A 27,374-nucleotide genomic window follows, 5' to 3' on the forward strand; every position below is an offset into this window, starting at 1 on the left:
CCAGCACTCAGATATAAATTAGACCCCCGTGTCATGCACGCTGCCCTTTTCTGTGAATGCGTTTACTATAATTTGCAAGATATGTTTATCTGGGGCACTATGAGACTAGAGTTTATCTTCCTGGCTAGTCTGTAAGCCCCACAGGGTCCAAACTTTGCCAATGCCTGGCTCACAGCCGGGGCTCAAGTGAAAATGAATGGACAAAAGGATATCACGGGTTCTAGTAAAAAACACAATGAATTCAAAACAGAAGGAAAAAAAGAGATTTCCTAACCTTACCTCCCCGTCTCCTGTTCTCCAGTTTAGCGTATTTTTAGACCCATTTGTATATATTTCCATACAATTATAAATGCGCAGAGACGCATGACTTTGTGTGAGAGTTACACAAACAGTAATGGCGAGCATTGTTATCGATGGTTGTTTCCATGTATTAACTTATATGTTCTTCACGGGAAGTCTGAGAGGTAGCTTATCTGTTTTTGCCCTGCTTCATTCGTAAGAAAAACGAAGGACAGAGAAGGAAACTACTTAATGAAGTCCCCCCAGCCAGCAAACGCGGGAGCAGGGGCTGGCATCGTGCGTGGGCAGCAGCCATGCTAACCTTGACACGCGCCGTAATTCACCGATCGCTCCTTCCACTTTATCTTTCCTGAGTACTGGTATCTTTTTAAAGCCGTACACATAGTGTATTTATTTTAATGAAATAGGATTCCATAATATGGCTATCCTGTGGGCTAGTTATTCTTTGCTTCTGGTCATGCAGGCTGCCTGTAATTTTTCATTCTAAGTAACATCACAATGTAAATTCTTGTAAGTTTTTAAAAAACACAATGCAAGTAGTTTTCTTAGGAGAGATGCTGAGAAAGAGACTCTCTAAACTAATGGGCAGACACTTCATGATTTGTTAACACCAAGGACCTTCTCAAGTAAGTGCGCCAACGCGCTCCCACCAGACGGCGGCGCTCATCTCTCTGCGTGCCTGCCTGTGTTAAACAAACAAAAAACTGTACACGACCAGTTCCGACTCTGCACGTGATTCTGAGATTCCTCCCACATCTTCACGGAGTGGTCGGTCTCGTGCTGATGGGCGTGTGTGTCGGGAGGAGACCGAGTTGAGGAATCATGATTAACACACATAGAAACCACAGAGCACAGCTCTCTGACGCACTGCACGCAGGATTTCTGGGTGTTCAGGCTCTTCCATCTCCTGCCCTCCAGGCAGGCACCCGCTCTGGCTCCTAACCACCAACCTCTACTTGCCCAGTCACGGCCAGCACCCGGAGCCATGTCCACCTTCCCCGAACTCATCTGATCAAAGCATAGAACACCCAGGCTTGGAAGGAACATTCAAATGAAAAAAAGCATGCCGAAAATGTTCACATATTTATACAGGTTTTTAAAAAATTTAGTGTTTATTATGTACCAGAAACCGAGCTATATATCTGACATTATTTCAGTTAATTTTCACTACAAATGTGCAAGCTGGCTGGGTAGAACATTTTTCTTGACAGCTGAGAAGACCGAGTCTTTCTGACATTGAGTAACATATCTAAGACCACAGCGCTGCTGAGTGCAGGTGAATGGCGCAGCTGGGGTTCAAACCCACTTGTTTCCAGCTCCAAAGCCCTGGCTTACACTCACTGCTCAACACCAACTCACGACGCCCAGCCTCAGACCCGAGGACGGCGGAGGCACGAGTCAGGGCTGTACGTCCACCCTGAAGCCTGACCCCAGACAAGCTACTTCCTGTCTCTGGACCTCTGTTTCCCCACAAGCAATAGGCAGGTGTTCATTCTCAGCATCTAGTCAATGTTCTGACAAACAGTAACTGTAATTGCTGAATAAAGTCAGCCAATAAACACGAGGTGGTTCTCAGAGGAGCTTATGCATTTTTGGGTTATGAGACCTCGGAACAGGTCTAGCTATTGGCAAACTCCCTTGAAACGATGTTTGTAACTAAGCGGTATGTGTGGAGGAAGGGGACATCCCAGTGCCCCAGGAATTCAAAGGAGGAGAAGGGTCACTTACAGTTCCAGGTGAGCCAGGGGGGCCGGCTGGGCCAGCGTCACCCTAGATGAAGAAATAGAAAATAAACTACCATTAACCCTGCCCCCAACCCTGTTCGTCCTGGGACACCTGTCCCCAGACAACAGAATCACCCACCAGCATCAACCTTCATAGACAGACTGATGCTGAATTATAAAATATTTCAGGTATACGAAGCCTCCTGTTGTGAGAAGTGTCTACGCTGCCGTGTGTTGCTGCAGGCCATTTACATCACTCTGCACTCTTGCAGGGTGCACGTGGGAACACTGATCCACTGTCCATCTGCCTGCTGATGACACTTGGGTAACTCCCCACCTGCTGCAGCAAACACCCCACGCTGCGCCGGAGCGCAAAGACCTGAGCCCCCTTACAGGCCCCCCTGGGCCCTGCCCCACCCTCTCTGAAGGGGACAAGCTCTTCTCAGGGGGCTGGGGGACCAACATTGCATTCCTGTGAACAGCACGGGCTGGGGAGTTGAATCACCTGAGCTTGAAACCTAACTCTACCATTTTGTACATTATTTTACCTCTATTGGCTTGTTTTTCTCTTTGCAAAATAATGATACCAGTACATACAGCTCCCAGCATCATACGGGGACCTGAGTGAGATCACCTTCAGCAGAGGCACAACAAGGAGGAAACTGTTACCGCATTTTCCCTGAGGAAAGGAGGTCCCTGGGCTGCTCCACGCAGGAGGAATGGTCCCCAAAGCCTGTCGTACCACGTGAGCCAACACGGCATCAGCACATGGATGTCCATGCCCAGCTGTGTTCCTAGCAGCCCAGGGCCAGGCCTGTTGCAGGCCTGGGTCCACACGTGGCTATCAGTGGACAAACGAACGATCAGCTCCTGCCCACAGTCTCACAGCCAGCAAACGGCTCGCCCTGGTTTTAGACTCAGAACTCAAGCCCTTAGACACTGAGCAGCACTCCCCCGGCTGTTTCAGACGCTTCGGAGAGAAAGATCCTTCCTCAGCGCTACCTGCGTTACCTGAGTTTACCCAGTTTTCCCCCTGACACTGTTAACCTCACGCTCCAGAACCAGTCTCATCTAAGCCGACTGACCCTGCGTTAGAAAGTCCAAAGGACTCCAAGCTCAGAGTTGAGGGTTTTTCCCAGTGAAACGTATGAACAGACGTAAACAAGAAGAGGACTGGGGAGAGACGTGTCTCCAACCCCGAGGGCCTCGAGACTGCCCCCCACCTCCAGGGCTGTGGGGTGAAGGAAGGGTCAGGGGGCCAACGGGGTAGGGCCCGGGCAGCTCTCTGACTTGGAGACCGAGGCTCGGCTGGAGAAGGGTCTGTGAGTTTTGGAGTTAAGGTGACCAGCCTGCGCTCCCATCCCAGCCTCTCCGTGGTTTAACTCTCTAGGCCCCAGCTGATGGGAAGGCATTACCGCATCTACTTTCCAAGACGCCCTGGAGCCAAAATGCTCACAGCAGGCGGGAGGGAGGGCGTGGACAGGAGAGCCGAGGCCAGGATGCACAGGCAGTCAGCCGGGGCAATGCGGCTTTAATGTCTTATTTTAGATTTTTTTAAAACCAGAATTGTCTATTGTTACATATTTCTCTGGAGGAAAAGAAAAGCAGGACACCGTCTTTGGAAGCTTGACTGTGATTCTGCTGTGGCCCTGGCAATTCTGCCAGAGCAATAAAAGGGGCTTAATGGTCTCGCCGACTACTCCGCATCCTGGAAATGAGTTTCTCAAGTGAAAATGCATTTCTGAAAAGTCCAGTAAAGCAGCAGGTCTGATGGCTCACCCACCAAAGCCCTGCCCATTCCAGGATCTCTATTTATATACAGATGGCAGGTCTGCACAGAACAAAGCCGGGGAGAAGGGGATGGGAGTCAGGGCAGAAGGAGAGTAGGACACTGGAGGGGAAGAAAGTGCGCACTTGGGAGAACAAGTTGACAGCACCGTTGGGGAGAGGGGTGAGGGCGGTGGGGGGCGCCCTTCGGGTGGTGACCATTCCTCAGGCCCCAACTCCGCCTCGGGCCAGGCCTGTGTGAGGTGTGGTTCTGCCAGGAGCCAGGACGCTGGGCCCAGACTGAGGTTCAGGTCTTGACCCGACCGCCCTCCATCCCCGCAGCTCCGGGAAAGCAGCTTGGTCTTCTGTGCCTCAGCTTCCTCATCTGAAAACTGGGGCAATGCTGCTAACATGACCCCTCTCTGGACTGCCATGGGGATCACGTGAGTCACTACCCGTGCAGTGCTTCCCAAGGGCCTGGCGCACAGCGAGCCCGCAGGAACTCACTCCCCAAGCAGAGGAGCACCTACGCTTTACTAAACCCTTTGGGGAGAGGTACCGTCAGCCCTGCCTCCCAAGGGGTCCGTTATTCCTCATATGCCACCATTTTAAATAGGAGTCGAGCATCCATGGATCTGGGTATCTGCAGGGGCTCCTGGAACCAGCTGCCTGTGGATACCAGCCTATATTAGTGGAACCATTTTCAGGCCAGCAAGGGAGGCAAGCAAGGTCAGATAAGATGCTCACATTGGGTGGAACCAGGACTGTAACCCAGGCCACCTCTCTGACTCCGAGAACGGCACTCACTGCAGTCAGTGCACACAAACTATGGAGGGGAGGCTCTGCGGCTCGTGGGGTTGATGGCCAGGGTGACAGCAGCAGTCCTACCTTTTCCCCTCGGCCACCTTTCAGTCCCGGGAGCCCCCGCTCCCCTTTCTCTCCCTACAGAGAAAGATGAAATTAGGAAACATTAGAACTCAACTGAGTGTAATGGCAGCCTCTTCCAGGTAAGGGCACTGGCACCTTGGACAAAATACTTTTTTCTCCCCGACCTGCCCTGACATGGCTAAGGCCAAGTCCAAGGGATGTCCTGTCAGTTAAACACGAAGCCCCTAATTCTCCACTGGGCACCTGACAAATGACGCCACCCACCCTGTTCTCAAAAATTTCACCTGGAGATGCTCCACCCTTTCCAGGGAGACCCCTCGGCCACTGGCCTTATGTTTCAGTTCATGGACCACAGCAGCCTGACCCCCTTCCTTTTCTCTTCTGTAAATGCTGGGGAAATATGCGCTAATCCCAGCCAAAATGGTCACCCATCCCCCAAGGTCTAAGACAACAAAGGGGGCTGCTCTCCACAGGCACAGGCAAGGTGGCCTTGCTGGGAAGAAGCTGCCACCACTTACCTGTTTTCCTTTCTCTCCCTGCACGCCTGGGAATCCTGGAGAACCTGGGAGCCCCGCCTCTCCCTGTGGAAAGAACACGGTGCCTCTGCTCAGTGGGTCCTTGGTGAGGAGGCACTCCTGGGGGTCAGGAGGAGGGGCGTGCGCTCTCCACCTCCTGCGGTGCAGCCCCCCAGGGCCCTCTGGCTCAGTGGAGGTAACACGGGAAGCAAATAAAGGGGGTTCTAGAGCGTCTGCTCGCTGGGACCCGCAAGCTCCTTCTCTTCGCTCTTCCCCCTCCAGGAACCCTTGTTTCACCTCCCTTGTTGTCTAACGCCTCATTTGGAGCAGCCACAGTGTCACCTCCCGGCCCAAGTCTACGGGAGGGGCCTCCCCGATGTCCTCCCACCCTCACCAGCACGGCACCACTCACTGCACCTGTTCGGCTGCCCCTGGTTGATGGTGGTGCCCCCAGCACCCAGCACTGCAGTGCATGCACAGGGCATGCTGGCAGTCACTGGGTAAATAAATGCCTATGGAACGAATGGAGTGACTCCAGGAAGACAGCTGATTCAAGGTGCAGTGCAGAATAACGAATGAATGAATGAATGAGCGAACAAACAGACCTTCTCTCCGGGTCGGCCTGCCAGGCCCCGCTCCCCAACTTCACCCTAGAGATGGAGTAACAGACAGCCCGTTATTTTCCACTGACATTACAGAGAGGGCGGTCATCACCCCCAGCTGGTCCCACACACTCCGGGCACCTGTCAGCCACAGCCCTTGGCCCTCAGGACAGTATTGCAGGCGTCACAGGCTTTAAAGACCGGGGCGCTGGCCCTCCGCAGAGAGGGCTTCCGCACTCGCCCACGGGCTCTGTCGCCTCCTTCAGAAGAAACCACTTCTGGAGTCACCCTGGCAGCGTTTACGCAGGCGGAACCCATTCATCCTGAATCTACACACTCACAGTTCAAAACAGTGAGGAGCCCAAAATCCATGCGCCCCAGAGCCACCCCCGACGCTGAGCTCCACTCCCCTTGAGGGACGCCCAGACCCCGGCCAGGCCCAGCGACGGCGCAGCTGGGGGTGAACCTGCCCGAGCTGACTGGCCGGCCCGCGGCGCCGCCCGGACTCGGAAGCGCAGGCAGCCCCGCGGCCCAGGAGCCTGCAGGCAGGTGAGAGCCGTTTCTCCTCGATTTCCTTCTCCCCCGGCGTGTCACAGTCAAGGCCAGTCTTGGGTGAAGTGCTGTGAAACAGCCAGACTTTTACTGGAAAGCAAGCCTCCGGCGGGGACACCCTGGCTCCAGTGGCCTGGATGAAGTTCTGCTCTGAGCCACAAGGTTCCTGATGAGCGTGTTGTGGTCACGTGGCAGTGGGGGCTGCAGGACCAGAGGGGCCTGGTCTCTGACCCCACAGCATCAGGCCGCTGTGCTTACCAGGTCCCTACAGGTCCCTGATGCGAAGAGGTGTGTGTTGGGGTGGGGGTGGGGCTGTAATTTCCAACCAGCCGTGTGTCTTGAGAAACACTAACTTCTTGAAAGACACTTCCTTTCTAACATCACTATGCTACTTAGTAAGGCCTTTACGTGGATTTCCGTAAGGAAATGTGGTTTTCTGCTAAGTCAGTGGACACATGAATTAATGAGTGAGTGAATGAATGAACGGGCGCTCATACACAGGAAGATTTTTCCTGCAGCTATGCCGGACTCCACTGGCAGTGAAGGCTGCACCACACCACCACTTACCACAGAGAAAGAAAAAGAAAAAAAGAAAGAAACTAAAAGCATTGTTTAGCATCAAGCAATTAAGCACACGTTTTATCCTGCAGGAGAATGGGTGTCTGGAGGGAGTGCACACAGAAACTCCGGATGCCCTCCCAGTCTCCCATCAAGTCTGTGTTCACAAGCGCAATTCGTAAGACCTGCTCCAACCAGAGCTGTGCAAAGACTTGCTATACAAACTGTCACTTTAAATCTGTTGGGAAGATAACACCTTTGCCGTGGGAATCGCTCCTGAGAAAGGCACTGGGGGGCTGTGTTTGGCGGGGAAGCATTTTGAAGGCCAGCTGAATTGCCCCCTTAATTCGTGCTCTGAACCCTGAGCCATAACCCCCACCGCAGGGCTGGGCGGCATCCCAGCTCTTGACAGGAGCCTCAGGGGTCGATGCGTCTGCTTGTCCTGCAACCAGTCCCCTCCCCGAGTGGACGTGAGAACTGCCGTCAGAACGTGCCCATATTGGTCTTCGAAAGATATTCATCTTTAGTTGGCATGTTGTCAAAATAAGGTAACGAGACCTCCTGACAGGTCTCCTTTGAAGCTACGAAGTATGATGTGAAAGCATCCTAACTGCAGGCATGCACAGTTTTGAACTTTCTAGAGAAACGTTTGGAGTACATCGCACTAGAAATGCACAAAAATGACACGTGTGCTGCAGTAACGAACTTCTCTGAACCAGCCCTTAGGGGTTAGCGCAAATACAGAACGTGCAGACGCAGAGACTGAAGAAATCCCCGAGGCAGCTCTAGTTTCGCCCCAGCACTGCTGATCCGTCACCTTCCTCCACGGAGTCGTGCACAGGGCACTCGGCGGGAGCAGATTCCTTCCGAAGCCTATAGACTGGAACGTGGACACTTACACAGTCTAAGTCCAGAAGGATTTGCCGGCTCACAGATTTAAGGAAACACAACTCCACGAAGTCCATGAAGTCCAACACGGAAAAGAAGAGCCAATTATGCAAACACCCTAAGTTATTTCCAGAAAATGACTGAATTTCACCCAAACATTGGAAGGTGGTCTTGTTTCTCAGAAGACTGTGTGATTCACCCCCATACGACGCCTCAGGGCAGAGGACGCGTGGACAAAACACAGCAAATCACGTCGCTACATTTCAATCACTGAGGATCATCATAAAGATTTTTTTAAAACGTGAATGTTGGGTCTTAAAATACAAAGGACGGCTGTGCTTACAAGTGGCAGCGGGATGGTTCGCTGCGCCCTGACGGGAAAAAAGCAGGAGGGCCAAATTCTTGGAATCTGGAGCCCAGAAGATGGGGTCTCCTAGTGGACGCTCTTTTGTGCAGAGTCCACCCGGGCGTCCCTGAGAGAGCTGGGCTGCGTTGTCATCTGTGCCTGCTCGGCTCCATTTGAATTGCATCTTCTAAAGAATGACCACTTCTTGAAAAAGCAACACAGTGGGGAACTAGGGCCCACGGATTTGCCAGTCAGCCCTTCACGGGTCAGCAAGGTGACTGGAGTCTGGCCTCGGGAGCAGAGGGTTGCCACTGGGCTGAGTCCAGGCTGTGTCTGTGCCCTTGCTGGGCTGAGTTTGTTATCCAGCCCCCATCCAGCAAACCCTGACCGGGGCCCTACCAAGTGCCGGACTGTGGGCTGCGGGGAGCAGGGAGCATTGATGCCCAAGACCCTGTCACAGCCTTCAAGTAGTTCTTGACCCGGAAGAGTGAGAGGCACTGCGTGGGGAGGGAGAGGGCTCCCCATGCAATCTCTGGTCCGGGCACTGGCTCCCCAGAGCCACAGCGACTGTGCCCAGTGTGTGCGTGCACACACAGGCACACACGCGCACACACACGCCTCCACACACACAGTCCAGCCCTCTCCTCTGTGCTCACTGCCCTCTGAGCCCAGACCAAACCTGGGGTGTGGAGCTGAGACCTTACGACTCAATGAGACCCCGCAGCCCATCAGGAAAGGCCTGAGGGAAGCAGTGGTTCCTGGAGGGAAATGGGGCACCAAGTGATCCGAACCCAGCGCTCGGGGTCCCCACACCCACAGGAGGTGCCCCGTCCACACAGCACGTGGGGTGGCCTCCGCTTCCCCCTCGAATCCACCTTCCACATGTCTACACCTGCTGGGAGCCCTGGAGGCTGAACAAAGGTCAGCCAGGCTTCCCAGCTGTCTGCAGGGCCAGGTGCTAGGGAGCACTGGAGGGAGAGCAAAGCTCGGGGGGACAGAGAGAGAGGAGGGGGCCTCGTCCCCTTGCCGCTTCCCTCCCAGGACGCGCCAGACAGTGACCATGTCCTCCCTCCCAAGACCGCCGCTCTCTCAGGGGTTCCCCTCCAGCTACATCCCCAGGCTTCAGGAACGCTCCCCTCGCTCCTCTGCCCTAGGGGTGGTGTGGCTCTCCCTTGCTGCCAATCCCGGGCTGTGTCACCAGGGACCGCCCTGATCCCATCCTCAGCCTTCCAACCCGCCTCTTTACAAGGATCTTGGCTGCCTCCTGCCAGACCCGTCGGTACAGACGCTACCCTCTGTCAGTCGCCACACACGACCCCAAATACACCATTTAGAGTGACAGATGTGATGGGGAAGGAGGCGGAGTCCCTACCCGAGGGCCAGGCTGTCCAGGCAGACCATCGTCCCCTCTCTCTCCTGGGGCTCCCTGGAAGGAAAGCAAAGAAGAGTAAACAGGAGGGGCTGGGCTTGGAGGAGACACACTTGGTCCCAGGGACAGGCTGGAAGGAAGACAGCCACTCGCGCTTAGGTGCTACTGACCTTCCTGAACCCTGTGTGACCACAGGGAACAAAACCAGCAGCTCAAACTGGTTCTGACTTTTGATCTCTCAAGACATAGTGGAGCAGAAAGGGTGCCCTTCCCCTTCTGAGGGAGTCAGAGCAAGGAAGACAGTGCCTACGTGTTCTTGAGGCACGAAACACTAGGTGAGCCCTTATCTTTCGTCTTGAAAGATCAGGGAGGAGGATGGAGAATATTTACACAAAATGCCCACAAAATTAACTTAAGTCCATACTTGTTCTGGATCTGGTCATGAAAAAGTGTGCTTTCTGAAAAGGAAGATGCATTTTCTTACAACACCCACGAGCTGCCTCTCAGGACCGCTGACTCAGGTGTGTCTGCTGTGAGAGTGTGACGCTCCCTTGTTAAGACGCTGGTCATATGGCTTTTTAATTGTTCATCTGAAGTCGCTAACGGTGAACCTGCTTCCCAGTTTCATGACAGCTGACCTCTGACTCTCCTCTTAATGACCTCACTGTAATGAACCCCACCAGAATATTTTTTTAAATTGAAGTCTCTAATGTTTGTAAGAGTATCTGAACAGTTTTCCTCTTTGCAAGTGAAAAAAATACATATTTCTAACAAAATAATTTAAAAGCCCTAGGCCTCCAAATCCTTCTCGTTCCCTAAGTAGAAATAAGGGCTCGCCCACATCTGAACTGAGAAATCCAAACATTTCCAAGCCCTGCGTGACCCGGACTCCAAACGCGATCCAAGGCCCAGGCCACCAACAAGCTTCCGAATTCCCCAACAATCAAAAATCTCTTTGGCTTCCGTGTTTCGAGTGCCCAGACTCACACCAACCTTGGGTCCCGGCAGGCCTAGGGGTCCGTCCAGCCCGTCCTTTCCTGGTGGTCCCTGAGCCGAGGGGGAGAGAACAGACCAACACGGAAGGCACCGTTAGAGCAGCCGGGCACTGAGCTGTTTCCAGCCTGGAGCGAATGCCGGGCGAGGGACGCAGGGCGGTCGGCTGGACCTGGCGGTGATGGTTGCAGGTCTGCCTTCAGCCTCCATGGGGCCCCTGGGGAGGGCACCGCCCGCACTATCCCCGTGCTCTCCTCTCTCGGCCGCCGTCTCCTCCCTTCCCACCGCTACGCCCCCCACCACTGCCCATCAACATGCAGGTGGTCAGTCTACGGGGCTGGCTCTGCTCAGTCTGCCTTTTATCTCTGCTGACGACAGCGAGGAGCTGTGTCCTACTCTTTATACGAGGCGCTGCCCCCTCCCAGGGCGTGGTAAGGACAGGGGTTACTGCAGGCAAGGAGGCAGCGGTTCTGAAGGGCTGAGTGACTTACCCCATGTCCCACACCCAGGAATGGGGACCCACGAGGTTGAAACCCATGCCTCCCGGCTCCACCTTCCGCTACCCCGGTGCCCCTCTCCCTTCTGTGCCCTAATGACGCATCAGGTGCACACAGTCCCCCAAGACAGACGTAAGGGAAGCCAGGCCCCAGCCTGAGATGATATTTACACGTTATTGCTTTGATAGCCCTAAGTGCCAGGCAAAAGTCACTTTTAAAAATAAACCTGGTAATTCTTCTGCCAAGAGATCCCCCTGCCACCCAAGACTCTTAATTCCTTGCGTCTCCAGCCTGGCTGGTGGTCTACTGCGAGGACAGCCCCGCCGCCCCAGAGCAGGGGTCCTGGGAGTCAGGGCCCCTGGAGTCAGGGAAGGGCCTTGTCTGGGGGGCCAAGGGCACTCAGGTCAGCGGAAGTATGATCTTGATGAAAGATACCAAACCCAAGAGCAGAGCTTCCAACCTTCAGCGGCCAGAGCCTCCCCTCACAGACCATAAACAAACTCTTTCCTTCTTCCTGCAACCCCCTGCCCTCTCCTGAACGCTCACACTGATGCATACGCTTTCTGACGAACCATTAGATCAGACAAGATCATTCACGTGTCTGAGCTTAGACGGCACTCTCATTGTAGGAAAATGTTTGTGGGTGAAACTGCGTTGCCTGTGTGTTCAGGAACACCTGTTGGTGACAGTTGACTGGACGTTCCAGATGTGGATCACACCTGAGGGTGCACATCACAGCACTGAGTTTACACTCGAGACCCTTCGTCGTGGTACCCGGAGCTCAGCAGAGCTGGGAGTGCCGGCATCCAGCTATCATCGTCCCTGCCTCCTGGGTGCCTCCATCCACAGCCCCCAGTGGTCCGGCGACAAGGGGACAGCTGTGTGCTTCACAGTCTGATTTTCCTCCATCACCCTTCCTCCAACGTCTGGATGCCTCACCAGTGCTGCGGGCGCCACGGCCTTCCCCACCCACTGGCCCCACGAGAGAACTAGCGCTAAGGAAATCCCTTTGAGGCGAGCAGGGCTTCCCGAGGGCCTTCGCCAGGTCTGTGACGGTCCCTCTTGGTCACAGGGTATCAGAGGCTCATGGGCCACCCCTACCTGCCTGCCCCGAAGAGCTACAGACAAAAGCGGCAGGAGACACCCAGCCTGAATCCACACCCGCTACGCGCACAGACAAAGGTGGACGAGCTCCACCCTCAGGATTCAGAGGAATGAGAGGGCCTGGATGCCGAGGATGGTTCTGGCTGCGCAAGCAGGAGCACTATCAGGACGATGGCAGGAGGAGCCCTGCCACGTCTGGACCAATTCTCACGTCTCCACCTCCATCACTGCTGCGACCCTCTGCAGGTGTCCCTGCAGACAAGAAGTCACATTCAAAGCAGCAAAGGACTTTCTGATTGGCCTTTGGGTGACAAGAGCACAAGTGGTGGCCTGGGAAGAGGGTGCTCCAGTCTGTACCCCGCTGGGGGCACAGGGGAGGCACCTCAGGAGACAGAACATGTGGCAGACACTACAGAGCCGAGAAGTCAGGCTGAGAGCAGGGGGCTGGGTCCCCACTGACGAAGACAGGGAGGCAAGGGCATGGAGCGTCCGGCTGGAAGGGCCCGGCCCCCCCGCTGGGACACAGAGCGATGAAGAGGGGAGGATGCAGGAGGGAGGCTCCCGGTCACTCACCGCCTGCCCGGGGTGCCCAGGTTTTCCCGGGAAGCCGATCTCTCCAGGTAAACCCTGGGGAGGGAACCACATGAGAACGGTTAGTCTGCCCTCTTCTGAGTGTCAGAGCTTCTCTCCCAGCGCTCTTCCCGGCAGGAGCCCAGGTCTCTAGCTCTGACAGGGCCCCAGGGCAGTTACACGGTGGGGGGCGGGCATCTGGCTGTCCTCAGTGTGAGCCACTGTGAAACGTGGAGTGGTCATACCGCTCAGGCCAGCCAGCCCAGGGCTTGTCTGGTCTGCAGTCGGGGCCACCGTCACCATCATTACTACCTGGTGGGGTGGGTGGAACCACCTCCCTCTGCCCACGGCTGGGTCTGCGGCCCCCCCCCCCCACCTCTGCTCAGCCTCCAGAGGAACTTTCCCAGGTGGTCCTGAAGTGGGGGAGGGGAGTGTGTGTCTCAGGCAAACCACACACTCCTGAAGCAGCCCCGCAGGGCAAGCCCAGCCCAAGCTGCTTCAGCGCATCTCTGGAAGCAGCCAGCCCACGTGCCACATGAGCTCAGGGGATATTTCCGATCTAAGGGGCTCCAGGGGTGTCTGGGGGGCCCTCCTTCTTTGTGTCTTTGCTCTGGTCCTGGACAAAGAACCAACAGGTGGCTACACACAAAGATGTCCCCAGCTCCCAGGGCCATGAAATCTCCATCTAAGTGCCCTGGGAAGAGAAACTCAAAACCCATCTTACCGGCGGGCCTCCGGGTCCAGGGGGGCCTGGGAGGCCAGGTGGTCCTGGGGGGCCCTGTAAAGAAAGAGCATGGCCTGGGTTACGGACGTGCGGGCAGCAGCCCCCTGGTGGTGCTGTGCTTGGAGGGAGGAGAGGGTCCGGGACACGGTGATGGGGTGGAGCTGCAGCTTTATTTGAAATACCTTATTTTTTAAACAAAAAGGAACAAAAGCAAAAAGAAAAGATCCATAGTAAAATTTGCAAAATGCCAACATGTGTACTGTCTGGGTGATGGGTATACATCTGTCTGTTACACTATCTACTCTGGTATCTATCTAGTGTATTTGAACATTTAAAATAAACATGTATTGCATGAATAAACACACACACACATAGTGGGTTGACTCATTAACCAAAACCTTCTACAACAGTGGTTCCCAAGCACCGTTCAGCATCGAATCACCTGGGCTGAATAACATAGATCTGTCCAAGTCTGTCCATCACCACCCCACGCAAGTTCTCGGAGACAGACCTCCGGCCTTTGTTCATGTGTCTCTCCAGCTGTGCCTCCCTCCCCTGCCCCTCCTCGGATGGACAACTCCACCTTTCCGGAATTCCTGCAATTTCCCAGGCACAATTAACCACTCCCTCTGCCAGGCTCGAGGCCAGTGTGACTGAGCTCGTCTGACCCACATGCCCCCGAAGGCCCTCTTGTTCCCGCTGCATCTCGTCCTGCACAGTGACAAGCCCAGGTCTTGACAAAGAGCAGGTGCTCTGTAAAGATCTGAAGAAGTCAGTGGGGCTGAACACGGCTGAGCATCCAGAGTGAACAACGTCACGTCGCCACTAGAGGGCAATAAATACTAAACAATGGCCAAGGCTGCCGCTCCCCTGTTCTGTTCCCCTTTCTCCCTCTGGGGGCACTCGTGGTCAACAAAGGGCGGAGAAAGGCCGCGTCTACAAAACTTTTTGGTGGCATCTGGACCTAGTTTTCTGTGTAGCTCTCTCAGTGCTGGCGAGTCCTTGGGGGTAGCACCTACATTTACTGGGAGAATGAGGCACAGATCGGGGGGAAAACACCCAAGGTGGTTGACTGGACGAACGGGCCTCCCCTGACTCCATTTCTAGTTCTTCCTGCCGGAAACCAACCCACCTCAGCAACCTGGCCTCCAAACTCTGCACAGTGTACGCCATGCTTTCAGAGCCTCTTCCTGGACTGAAGGGTGAATTCTGGCCTCACCTGGGGCTCCACTGATTTCCCCCACCCCACGAGCTCCCTGAGGGCCGGGACCACCACTGTCTGCACCTGCTGAATCCAGCAGCCAGCCCGGGCCCTGGCACGCAGGGTGCCCTCAGGATTTATCTGCTGAATCATAAAGTGCTGCTTCGAAGAAGAGTCCCTTCTTTCCTTAGGGAACAAAGGTCGGGGGGTGTGTGCTGGTCCTCACAGGGGCTCTGACTCAGGGCAGTCTCCTGTCTCTCTTTTTTAGCATTTGAATTAAAAGCGATAAATTAGAAGGTTATTTTAAACTAAAACTATTTGACTACTGATAGCTTTACTAGTGGTAATAGTGATGATGTAAAGAGATGAAGAGTAGGGCTTTGGTTTCAGATGTTCTGGGCCAAATGCGAGGCCGCCTCGTGCTACCAAAATGGAACTGGGTAACAGACTCCACCTCCAAGCATCTCTCAGTCCCCGCAACGTCACAAAAAGGCTGCAGGCCCCTCTGGTATCGATGAAGCAGGGATTAATGACGGTGTGAAACCAGCTCAGCACAGGGGGGCGTTCCACTTTCTCTTCTGTTTATAATCAGTAAAACTATCTAACTAACCAATTCATCTAACAATTAAAGAGAGACAAATTAGCCAATACATCTAAATGTTAACAACAAAATAACTTATGATTATTACTAATAAAACAACTAAGTAATGATTCTATTAATTAGCCAATTCATCTAATTATTATTCATAGAACATTTGATCCTTCTTAATATGGTGGTGACTAAACAGCTCTTTAATGTGCTCGGTAATTACCATGATGATGTGTAAATAACCCATTAACCTAATTATCATTATTAATAAAGGAATGGCAAATATCTACTCCTAATGACCACCGAGTTCCAACTGGAACAGATTTATGAAGTCGGAGGGAATCTGAAGATGCGTGAAGATTACTTGCATAAATTAGCATGGCAGTCACATTCCCTGTGCCACATGGAGACGTTTGCTTTCTTGGGAAGTTGTTTATAATTGTGAGTCCTGTCGGGGTGTGGCTCCAGGGCCACAGCCATAATGGCAGTCCGCCTCAGGGGGGTCTCTGTGTAGGGGCCCAGAACCACGAACCCACTCCGACCCCTGGGGCTGGTCCCTCCCCTGGCTGTGTCTTCACCAAATCAAGGGACTTGGGGCCACCCTACCTGCACCACCGAGCACTGTTGCAGCATAGACACTTGACCAGACCAGATACAGATTTCCATTTTCCCTAACAGGCTGCCAAGATACAGGAGCCACCACCTCGTGTGTGTATATTGATGCCACAACATTCCAGCAGGTGAAAATGTGCATTTTGAAAAAGAGGCACCGAAAGCATCTTATAGACTGCCAGCCGTCCTTTAGATTCCAGTTGGGATAAGCATTCCTTTCTCACAGGTGGTTATAAAGAACAGACGCAATCATGTATGAACACTCAGAAGAGCAGAAACTAAACACACATATCGAGTCCCCTTTAAAACTATGTAACTTAGTTTCTGCTGCAACAGAGTCAACCCTGATTCTCCAGATCCGCGTAGGGACCCTCCTCTGGGCCCCGGGAGAGGCGGACAAGCTCTCTCCCAGAACCAGAGCTCTGACTACCTCTGTCCCAGCACTTAGCTTGGACGACGGTCAGTTTCTTTCTGCATCTCTTTCTGCCCTGTTCCATCTGGCTCCTCTGCACATGGACAGTGGCTGCTAGGACTGCCCATCCCCAGAGTGGAATCTGCACACAGTGGGTACTTAGTAAATACCTGTGGTCAAGGAACAAGTGAACCAACGTGGATGGCAAGCAGGAGGAACCGTGGCCAGGCCCAGGGAAGGTGGGTGCGCAGGTGTGTCAGGAAGAGTGGATCAGAGAGATGAGCAGCGATCCACGTGCAAACACTGCTCTCAGCCTGGGCCCGGCTAGCTTGGATGCAGCTCTGCATCCACCTGGCGGTCTTCCAACGCAGGGTGCAGGGGGTGTGCATTATTCACTGCACACTGTCTGGTTCTGAACCACTGAGATCCCTGAATATATCAGGGTGCCCTATTTCTGGTAAGATCCCTGCTGTGAGAAAGCTGGCTGTGTTTATATCTACAGTGTTCAGCTAGACGCCTGGCATTCGGTAAAGATTTGCTGAAGGGAAATGGCTTCTAAACGAAAAAAGAAAGAAAAAAATATATTTTCCAAGGGAGCAAACAAAGAGCTATAGGTGGAAAAAAAAATCTGTTACTTAAAGCAATTTGATGGGGGCTGCATTTAGAGTGAGTTTTTGAGATCCACAAGCTTTGCTCACTGGAAAGCAGATCATAAAACAAATGCAAACACACTCTAATTTCCACTATTAACATCAAAATGCCACAGCGCACGTGGAAACTTTAGAAGACCGATAACGGCTTATTCTGTGCTATGGCCTGACAGGAACACGAAGGGCTGAAATGAAATCTGAGACTAGAGTGGGGTGGGGCGCCCATCACTCAGGGACCACTTCATCAGCCAGTGCAGAAAAGGCTGGTCTGGGGAGTTCAGTTAGCAGTGTCCTCCGGGAGAGTGCCTCCCTGACGCCGCAGGACAGCATGGCTACCACCACAGGGGCGCTGGCGTTGGGTGGAGGTGTCCAGGAACAGGTGGTGCCGAAGCTCAGCCTCTCCTGCAGCGCAGGGAGGGGCCAGTGGCTGAGCCCTAAGGAGCCACAACCAGGAGAGCAGGACGGCCCCGCTGCCTGGTGCTCACTGCGCCTCGGGGCCCTGTCACTGGGTCACATCCCCAACTTCTCTCTGACCTACAGTATCGCCCTCCCCTTTTATTTTTCTTGGTATTTGTCGCAAATGACGAAACTAAAGTTCAGAAGGTTAAGTAACCTGTCCCAGAGGCTCAGCCAGAAAGCGACAAGGGCTGGGACTCAGCGGGTCTCTGCCTAGAAACTGGGCTCCCTCCCCGCCCTGGGACTGTCTCCTGGAATTCACTGAGCCTCATCGAAGGCAGGCTGGGGAGGGAGGGGAGGGGAGCTCTGTCCACACCAGGGTGGAGGCGCACAGGGACGCAGCATTTACAAGTAAGGGACTGAGAGGGGCCAGGGCCGAGGTCGCCTGGGGATGGAGGGACGTGTCTGCTCAGCAGCTGGTGGTGGTGGCCCTGAGTGGGTCTCTCTGCATCTGGGAGTCTCACCCCCTCATCTGTGCCATTGGGACAGGGACCTGAGTCTGCCCATCTGGCGGGCTGGCTGTGGGGTCCACAGGGGACCACAGTGACAACCCACATGGAACTGTGTGGAAGGAGGAGCTGGACAAATTTTGAGGCCAGAGGAATTTCACTAGAGCTGAGCCTGAAAGATGGGTGAGGATGGGAGGAGGAGGGGGGAGTGGGAGGGGGTGGAGGAGGGAGGGCATCTTGGTGTGAGACAGCACCTGCCTCGGGACAGACCGTGACTGGGCTCCAGCCCCACGTCACAGACTGGAAACCGGGTCTGAGAGAAGGGAAGGGACGCAAGCAACGTCACAGTGTCTGTGAGAAGTCAGACTGAGACCAGAGCTTGGTCTCTTGATCCTAGACTAGTGACTGCCGTTTTGACTGTTCTGGCCCCTTGGCTGAGCCCCTCCCAATCTGAATTCATTGTCCAGCCACCTGCCGACACCCCTTAGGGCTGTGCGCTCCGGCCACATCGCAGGCCCATCCTCCCCTGTACCCTGCTGGGAAGGGCCCTCCTGCCGCCCCTGCCCGGCTGGGTGCACACAGTCTGACCGTGGGCTCCAGGTGCTGTGTGTCTCCCTCCCGGTGTCTCCACTGTTTCCCTTTCTTGCAACACTGGGTATCGCTTTTGTCACCACTCGTCTGGGTCTGGCCTCCTCTAGACCTAAACCCCTACAGGAGACCAAACAGTGGCCGCTGTGCCAGAGCCTGAGCTGGGAGGCAGGGGGAGCAAGGGACAAGGGCGGGCAAACGACCCACCAGATATTCTTTTTAATGCTTTGATGAGGTGACCGTGCAAGAGTCTGGTTACCAACCTGAGAACTGCTACTGAGCCTTCATTTAATCAGAGAAAGCAGCGTTGCTATGGAAGGGGATTTAAAGACAGTGGTTACCTGCGGCCCCAGCCGTCCAGGGGTTCCAGGAGGGCCCGTCTCACCTTTCTTCCCCTGAGGGCAAAAGAAGAAGCCAAAATTAACGGCCAAGACCAGCAGCGCCCAGCACCCGGCTAAGAGTACACCTCAGCGGAAACTCCGATTAACAGGCCATCCCCTCGGGGTGCCCTGCAGGGAAGCAGTGTGGGATCAGGGAAGAAGTCTGGGGTCACGGAGGTGCCCCCTGGATCCCAATTCTATAACTTGGGTGATTTTGGTAACACGTGGCCCCAAATTCAAAAAGTTCAGCAAACTTTACCCGAGAAAAAGGTCCTTATCCTGTCCCCTGCCATTCAGTCCCTTTCCCTGGAGGCAACCGATCCCACCAGATGGTTGGTTTTTCCAGCACTTTACGTTTAGGCAAGCTTTGCACACACGTATGCACACGTGTACACATATGTACACGTGCACACACATTCTCTCCCTCTCCCCCTTTTCTCCTTTACGACCTGCAGCAAGTCAAACAGTCGGCTGATGAACTTTGTCTTTTTCACTTAACAGCTTCTCTGGGATGCATCCTGCATTCGCATGTGGACAGTCGGTCCATCCCTTTTCACAGCTACACAGTCTTCCCCATAAAGATAAAATGTGATCATTTCAACAGCCCCTACCCAGGGACAGGAAGGTTCTTTGGGCCATTTGCTCTTTTGCTGTTAAGACTCAGGCTGCCATGTGGGGTCCTCCCGTGGGGATGACCTGCCTCACTGAGCCTCAGGGTCTGTCCCTGTGAGCGGGGGTGAGGTGTGTGTGGCTTAGTTTAATTCACACAACACACGGCCTGTATTACAGGAGAATCTGAAGGACGGATGCCGGCCTGCTTGCTTTCTTCCTTACAGTGTCCTCATGAAGTCAAAGCGTTGCAATCAGAAATTCAAAGTAAAACAAGAATCTGAATAAGAATCACATTCCTTGAGGACCCATTTTGTGCCAAACCCTCTTTTTGGGTTTTCCCGCTTGTTCCTCTCATCTTTCCTCTGCAAGACGCCCCTGTGAGGCAGGTGTTCTCAGTCCCACCAGAAGGTGTGGGAACTGAGGTTCAGGACAAGGTCTCGCAAGTGACATAGCTGGCACCCGAGAGGTCGGAGGCCCCAGGTGACCGCGGACATGGTGGGCTCTGTGCTGACTCTGCAGGCAGCCGGGAGCATGGAGCAAGGCTGGTCAAACCTGTGATCGGTGCTCACCATCACCCACGCCCCCGGGGGCCCCCTCCTGGACCCCTGCAGGGCCCCCCAAACAGTCACCCTCCCTCACTTCCAGCCCAGGCATATCACTTCCCCCTACAGCAGCTAGAATTATATTCTCAACATACGCACCAGGTCACATCTCCTGTGCTCAAACACTGCGATACCACTCAGCTCACTAGAGCAAACACTAACGGTCCCCCACCTTCTTTCCAAGACCACCCCCAGGTCTTCTCGTCCATGGACTCCCTTCCTTTCCCTCACTCCAGCCACGCATTCATTCACACCTGCTCCACCCGGAGTCCAGAGCTGCACCCCGTGCCTCTCAAAGCTTTCCCCCCTCCCTTTCTACAGCCAAACCATGGGAGCCCAGCCTGCTCACACGCCCAGTCCCTTCCCTCCAGCCTGTCCTGGGCTAACCTGTGCTGGCAGGCTACTCCTCCATAAGGGTGAAGAAAGCTCTGTCCAAGTTATCTGCCACCTCCTTTTCCAAAAGACACATCTGAGCTGCTTTATTCAGAAACTGACAGACCACGCAATTCTGACACGCCTGTTTAGTCTGGTGTCCAGTGTCCACGCCACCATCCCCTAGGCAACAGCTCATGTGGGCTGCTTAGCTCGGCCCCAAAGACCCCCAAGGGCTCCTGGCCTCTGAGACTTTGCCCACGCCACCACCTCTGTCTGTAGCACCCAGCTCCATCTCAACCTTTCAGAGTCCCATCCCAGTCCAGTGCCACCTCTTCCATGAAGTCCTAGCAATAATGAGAAATAACGGCAGAATATGGCAAAAACATATCTGAGATAGATTCCAGGTGTCACCAAAGAACTCATGAGTTAGTTACCAGGGATGGGGCATAAAGCTCTAAGTAAGTAGTTACGAGGACTTGGCCACTCGTGCGATCAAAGGAATTCTCTATGTTTTTTTCCCAACCCTTTCCTCTACAATATTGTAGGAAAGAGTTCTAAATCTGCAGTAGATAAGGAGGGGCAAGCCATTTAACTTGCCGGGTCTTTGTTTCCTCATGTGGAAAATTGTACTCAATGTAATTATCTGAAAAGATAGTGGTACAAAAAATTCACTGTTTGAGGAAGTGACTTATAAAGCATACAGAGCATCATGAAAATGTAATAGTTAGTGATGAGAATGAGAAGGAAGATGATGGAGGCTATGAAGAATAAACGGTATAGCAGAATTCTGGCTCCTGAGTCCCTGGAATGGGTGAGAGACCACACGTCAAGTAGATGTGGTTTCAAAACCACTACCTCCCAGCAGTGCCACAGAGATGACGTGAGATGATGCCCACAAAGTGCTCAGCACAAGGTCTGACACTGAGAAACGCATGATGGTGATGGTGGTGATGATGGTGATAGTGAAGGTGATGACGGCAATGCTGGTAGCAATGGTGTTGGTGGTGATGATTATGGTGGTGGTGATGATTATGGTGATTGTGATGATAGTAATGTTGGTGATGAAGCGGAGGTGATGATGGCGGTGATGGTGGTGATGGTAATGTTACTGGCTGTGACGGCGGTAGTACTTGGTGGACGTAGTAGCTCTAGAGGTGCTGGACAAAGCAGCAGCTGTACACCCTCTGCGTTCTGGATTTATACTTGGGTGTGGGGATTTGGAAGGTGCTGGCCAGAGTAAGTTCTGTAGCAATAAAGAACTGCTTTACTAACCATAAGCTTGTTTCTTGTCATTTTTCTTTTCTTCTCTTTTAAACTGCTACCCAACACAATGTCTGGATAAATGTCTGTAATTTATCACGAGGGCAGATTTTTCAAGCCATTCTGGATGCCAGGATGCTGAGCAAGACCAATATTTCCAAGACTGCCTATCTGCCCATGGAGAAGAGGGGAGCCTATAAATTCAAAACAGCAATTCCTTCCCAGCCAGGATGAGTTAGCACAGCCATGCGAGGGGCCATCATCAGGTAAAAGGATTGCTTGTGCAAGTGATTCTAATATGTGCCGTATGGTCTTTTTGCTCAGCTCCTGTTCTCCATGCCTCCAAATGTCAAACGTGATTATTTTCTACTGGTTAGAGCTGAAACCAGGTGCTCAGGGAAAACCTAGAGAGTCCTGAAATAAACTCGGGCTTCGTGCCATGATATGAATCAAACAGTAGCCTGCGATCCAAATGATGCTGCTACCATCTGGTAAAGCAGGCAAAGGCCAGAAAAAAGGCTTTGAAAATTGAAAAGTAAAACAAATTCAACCCAGGTTGCCACTGACAAAAGACTTCCGTGTTCCTCTCTCGCAGGTCCACCAGAAACGGGAGCTGATGGGCCTGGCTGCTCGCAGCTCCAAGGGCAGCAGCCAGAGCTTAACGTGACAGGTGTTCAGTGCGTCCGACAGAACGGGCGCTCTCAGTTACTAAGGGCCCTCCCTCTTCCTCGCCAAGGCTTCTGCTGAAAGGGCTGCTAGTGTCTGGCTTAGAACCGCACTGTGTACATGGACACACACACAAACACACACCATCTTAAAGCAAAAAGAGTGAAGTTCTGGAGCCAGGAGGACCTGAGTTCTAATCCCGGCCTCACCATTCATAGTCTGTGTGTCACTGGGGAATCCGGCTCATCCCTTCCATTCTTGGTATCCTCATTTGCACAATGGGATCAAGGCTGCCATATCTCATAGGTCCTTATAGGAATTAAGTGAGAAACTTACGTGAAAAAAAAAGAGCTAAGTGCCTGCTATGCAATGATGATTCAACCAACGTTATTTCCTTCCTAACTTATTTAGTTCTATACATGTGGAGATAGGTTCTGTTTTTGAAATGTGTTTTTAAAGCCAAGGACACAATGGACACCAGGAGACACGGGGGTTGCTCTGTCTTCAGTGAGAAGGGGGACACCATGCTCCACAGGGTCACTTCTTCAGTTCTCAGCTTTTGATAAGAGAGAAGAGAAACCAAAAGATATTAAGAAAATTAAGATATTAAGGAAAGGAAGAGACTGTGCCCAGCCTGTGGGAAGGGCAGTGACAAATCCCTGAGTGACCTGGAGCCAGTAGGTCAGGTAATATTTCTGGACATTCAGTTTTTCACTGTGAGTCTTAAATTTGTCTCTGACTGTGAGAAAAATCTCACAGTCTCAGACATTCCTTCCATCATGACAAGTCTATAGTTTATACATTCCAAATTTTACATTCACTTTAAAGGCCTGACAGCATAGAGTTCTCTTAAGCAAAACTTCTTTTCCCCTCCTTTTTGTCCAGACGGGAAAGATGGTCTCTGGGCTATTTCAGGTGGGACCAGGGTACCAGAGTACCAGAGTAAGATAAAGGGAAAGTAAAAGTGAAGGAACAAAAGAAACCGAGTTTTGCTCTTTAAAATTGTGCCTTCTGGACATACAGACGACCAACAGCACAGGAGAAGGTGCTCAACATCCCTATCATCAGGGAGATGCAAAGCAAGACCTCGGGCAGATGCCACCTCACACTCGTTAAAACGGCTATGACCAAAACGACAAGGACAACAGGTGTCGGCGAGGATGTGGAGAAAAGGGAACCCTTGTACATGGCTGGTGGGGAGGTAAACTGGTGCGGCATGGAGGATCCCCCCCAAAACAGAACTACCACATGAGCCAGCAACCCCGACTCTGGGTGTTTACCCAAAGGAAACGAAAACACTAACCTGAAAAGGCATCTCCACCCCCCTGCTCCCTGCAGCACTACTGACAACAGCCAGGACGCGGCAGCCACCCAGGCGTCCGCAGACGCGACAGTGGATAAAGGAAACGTGGCATGCATGCAGTGGAGCCGCATGCAGCCACGAAAAGAAGGCCACCTCGCCATTCACACCACAGAGGAAACCTGAGGGCGTTACGCGAAGTGGAATACGCCAGAGAAAGGCAAATCCCATGGGATCTCACTAATAATGTGGAATCTAAAAAAAATAAAAAGGAACTCATAGATACAAAGCACAGACTGGTGGCTGACAGAGGAGGCAGGCGTAGGAGGTGGAAGAAACGGGTAAAGGTGGCGCAAAGGTTAAAGAAAAAGTCGGGCCTTCTGTGTTGGAGGACAGAGCCCCGGTGACCAGATGTGCAGTCCTCCCCACGCCACCCAAGTCCAGCCGCCCGGAGAGCAGCATTCGTGTGACCCTTGCACCCTAATTGTGAGACCCTCATTACCGCCATTATACGTTTATGCATATTTTATATGCTTATATATATTATTTTCGTATTTATTTTAATGTGTGTATAAAAATATATGCGTTCTAAGTGAGAGGCACTCCTCGAAGTGCTGCAAACACAAAAATACTGTTCTCACAGACTTACATTTTAGTGAAGAAAACAAAAATAAAACAAATTCTCAAGTAAGAAAAATAAAAGTCTTTCACAGAAAACCAGAATAGGCTGGTGTTAGAGTGACAGGTCTATTTTGGGGTGGGTGATTAGGGCACAGAGATTTTTTCTTTTTGAAAAACCAACCTCATGGAGGCTTTTGTGTGTCCAAGGGCCTCGGTGGCCTTGAGCCAGGCTGGTTCTACTTTAGAAAGTTCCAGGTCCAGATGCCACTGCAGCACTGCCCACTCCAGCTGAGAGACACTGCACCCAGACCAGGCTCTCCCCAGCGCCCCCCTCAGACAAGCAGGAGGAAACGACAACCTCAGGAACAGTTTCAGTACCTCCTCTGCCTCCGTCCAAGGCGGGGAACCCAGCCAGGCAGCGGGCGCCTAACATCCCCAGCGGGGGTGGGGGCCTGCATCTCCCAGGCTCTGCAGGACACAGATGGGGCGTAGGGTGCCGCGCTCCTGATCCTCCCTTTTCACTACGTCATCGTGGAAAAAGACCAGCTTCGTCCAAAATGAATGTACTCACTTTGCCAGGGACCGCACCACCTGCCTGCTGCTCATCTCTGAAACAAAGCACCCCTCTCCCACCCCATACTTCAGTCTCAGTGTCTCAGCTCCTGGGTCCCTGGGGCTGGTCATCGTCTTGTGCGCTCCCCGTCACAGCCTGAGTGCGCGCCCTGACATTAAGGAGCTCTTCAGAGTGACATTTCAATTGAAGGTGACGAGGAGGAGCCGGCAGATCACCATGAGGGAGGGAGAGAGAATTTTCTGAGTAAGTCATCATTCTGCTTCAGGTCTTCGTGACTCAGACAGAGGCTGCTTCTGAGCCCACACCAACATCACCGTCTGTCTCCGCTCTGTCGTTCCACAGAGAAAGCCACTGACTAGCAACACCCACCAGGTGGAAGAGCTCAAGTCAGGAGATCATCCGTGACAATGGAGGGACGAGCACCCCAGAGACACACGCGGTCACCGCCCTCCGTCCACTGCAGGAAGCAGGCCAAGAGCGCAGCTCTCCCCTGGGCTCCAGCACGCCCTGTACGCACACCCCCACCACCCGGCCTTGTGACTCCTGGCTCTCCACCCCCTGCTGGACGCTGGGTCTTCCAGGTGGCGGGCTCCGCCCCGTCCCCATGTCCTCTGCCTGATATACCTCCCGGTCTGGGATGGATGCCCCTCCCAGCGCTGCCCGGGCCTGGGCCCCACCCTTTCTCTTTGATCTCTGCCATCATCTCCCAATCCGGCTCCTCCCCCTGCAGTCTGTTCTCAACACGACAGCCAGATGGATGTGTTTAGAATGTAAGCCGGGCCACCACCACTTCTGCACCCCAAACCCTGCAGAGAACAAACTGCAACCAGGAACATGTGAGGCAGCCAGGGACACTGTGAACACAAAATGAGCTCACCGTGAAGCTTTCTCGTGGACTCAGGTGGGACGTGGGGATTACGCTTTCTTTCACGCCCCTTAGCTTTTAGGGGTATACACCGAAATACTTACAGACACAATGATGTGATAGTGTTTGGGACTGCTTCAAGCTGTCCTGGGGGTGGGTGGGGGTGGGGGTGGGTACAAATTACACCCCTTGGCCAGTGACTTGGTAAGTGTTGAAATGGGTTTGTGGTACATGGGCGTTTATTTCACTATTCTATTTTTGTATATGTGTTTTTCATAATAAAACATTTTTGAAAACGCTCAATAGCCCCACATTTCACTCCCAGGAAAAGCCAAAATCCTCACAATGGCCCACAAAGCCCAGCATGAATTGGCTCCCAGTTTCTCGGGCTTTGCCCCCGCCTGCTGGGCCCACGCCTGCTCTACCACACAGGGCTCTCTGCTCAGACACAGGAGCACACCTGCCTCAGGGCCTTGGCACCTGCTGTCTGTCTCCTCTGCCTGGTCTGCTCTCCCCATAAGGCCAGCTCCCTCACCTCCCCAGAATCCACTCAGATAGGACTATCTCAATAGGGCTCTCCTGCATCACTTACTTAAATGCCAATTATTATGTGTTTTTCCCTTGCCTGCCAGAATGTATGCATCTGGAAGGAAGGGATCTTTATTCTTCTCACTGAGGGATCCACTTACACAGAGCAACCCCTAACACCCCACAGATGCTGAAGAAATGTTTGTTGAATGAATGAATTTGTGGCAGGAAGGAAAAGGGAGGGGGAAAAAGATACAGGGATAGGCTCGTAGAAGAAAAACAGCAAAGACAAGAGAAGAAAAGAGAAACAGAGAAGGGAAAGGACGAGGAAGTGGTCCAGGGTCCCCAGCAGGATGCTGGCAGAGCCTGAACTAGAAGCTGTGTCCACGGCCCTTTTACTTAAGCAGATGCACTTCTGAGCTGGATAAAAGCGGATGGACACGAGCAGGTGTCCGGAGACAGGACATCCTTTCTGGGGGATTCGGGGAACTCCCTGATTCTGAATTACTCTCTGCAGTGACCCCCTCAATTCCTGCTGGCATCAACTCACTCCAGCAAGGCCGCCTCAAATGCCACCTTCCCTGTCCCCAGCCCTGCTGCCCTCTCTCCTCTCTCCACCCACAGGCTTCATGGTCCCCACTCAGGCACCCGGGGTATCCATTCACACGTCTCCAGTCCCCAGGCTGTGAGCTCCTGGTGGTTGAGGGCTTCATCTCAATTCCCGGAGCATCGAGCAGAGTGCCCGTGCTCCGTAAGGGCAGATGTGAGCTTTGCTGACAGACTGACGCACGGAAGGGAGGAAGGGAGGACAGAAGTCGGGCCCTTGAGAGACAAGGTTTGTGTGTGCGTCCTGGGGGTGCGTCCCCGAGAGGCAAGCGTGGCTGTGCTACCCCAGAGCCTGCCCTTCGAGGAAAAGGGGTGGGAGACCCAGGACTGCTGTGAGGTCTGGAGCTTAGCTGGGGCTCAAGGACTCGATAATACCACACCTACCCTGGCCCGCACCTCCTCTCCACCCTGGCTGCCTCTCTGGGTCCCCTCAGCTCCCCGCTCACGTCTCCAGTCTCAGTGGGTGTCCACTCCCCAGCCCCCACCACACGGGGGCGCGTGTTACTCCTAGGGTGAGAGGTGTTTCTGGGGAGGGCCACAGCCAGCCCTGGGGAACACATGAATCCCTTCTGAGGTGACAAGAAGCCACGGCCAAGGAAGCGTGGGCCTCGACAAGCAAGCTCCAGGCAAG

At 53.3% G+C, this 27,374-nt stretch overlaps 1 protein-coding gene across 4 annotated transcripts in view; it reads right to left on the reverse strand.

The window, feature by feature from the left end:
- Nucleotides 1-27,374, reverse strand: part of COL22A1 (collagen type XXII alpha 1 chain) — a 213,899-nt gene that overhangs the window by 83,952 nt on the left and 102,573 nt on the right. For 3 of the 4 annotated variants that reach the window (XR_012502318.1, XM_074353140.1, XM_074353138.1), the window contains exons 23-31: nucleotides 18,696-18,749; nucleotides 13,398-13,451; nucleotides 12,677-12,730; nucleotides 10,503-10,556; nucleotides 9,513-9,566; nucleotides 5,800-5,844; nucleotides 5,198-5,260; nucleotides 4,680-4,733; nucleotides 2,029-2,070 (exon numbers count right to left, since the gene is read on the reverse strand). Coding sequence is in view for 3 of the 4 variants with exons in the window: in XM_074353140.1 (XP_074209241.1) it covers nucleotides 2,029-2,070; nucleotides 4,680-4,733; nucleotides 5,198-5,260; nucleotides 5,800-5,844; nucleotides 9,513-9,566; nucleotides 10,503-10,556; nucleotides 12,677-12,730; nucleotides 13,398-13,451; nucleotides 18,696-18,749 (474 nt within the window). In the remaining variant the exon portion in view is untranslated. The remainder of the gene's footprint in view (nucleotides 1-2,028; nucleotides 2,071-4,679; nucleotides 4,734-5,197; nucleotides 5,261-5,799; nucleotides 5,845-9,512; nucleotides 9,567-10,502; nucleotides 10,557-12,676; nucleotides 12,731-13,397; nucleotides 13,452-18,695; nucleotides 18,750-27,374) is intronic. The other variant, XM_074353139.1, reaches the window with a different exon arrangement.

Source organism: Camelus bactrianus, chromosome 25 (genome assembly GCF_048773025.1).
Source record: "Camelus bactrianus isolate YW-2024 breed Bactrian camel chromosome 25, ASM4877302v1, whole genome shotgun sequence".
In the NCBI taxonomy this organism is placed as follows: Eukaryota; Metazoa; Chordata; class Mammalia; order Artiodactyla; family Camelidae; genus Camelus; species Camelus bactrianus.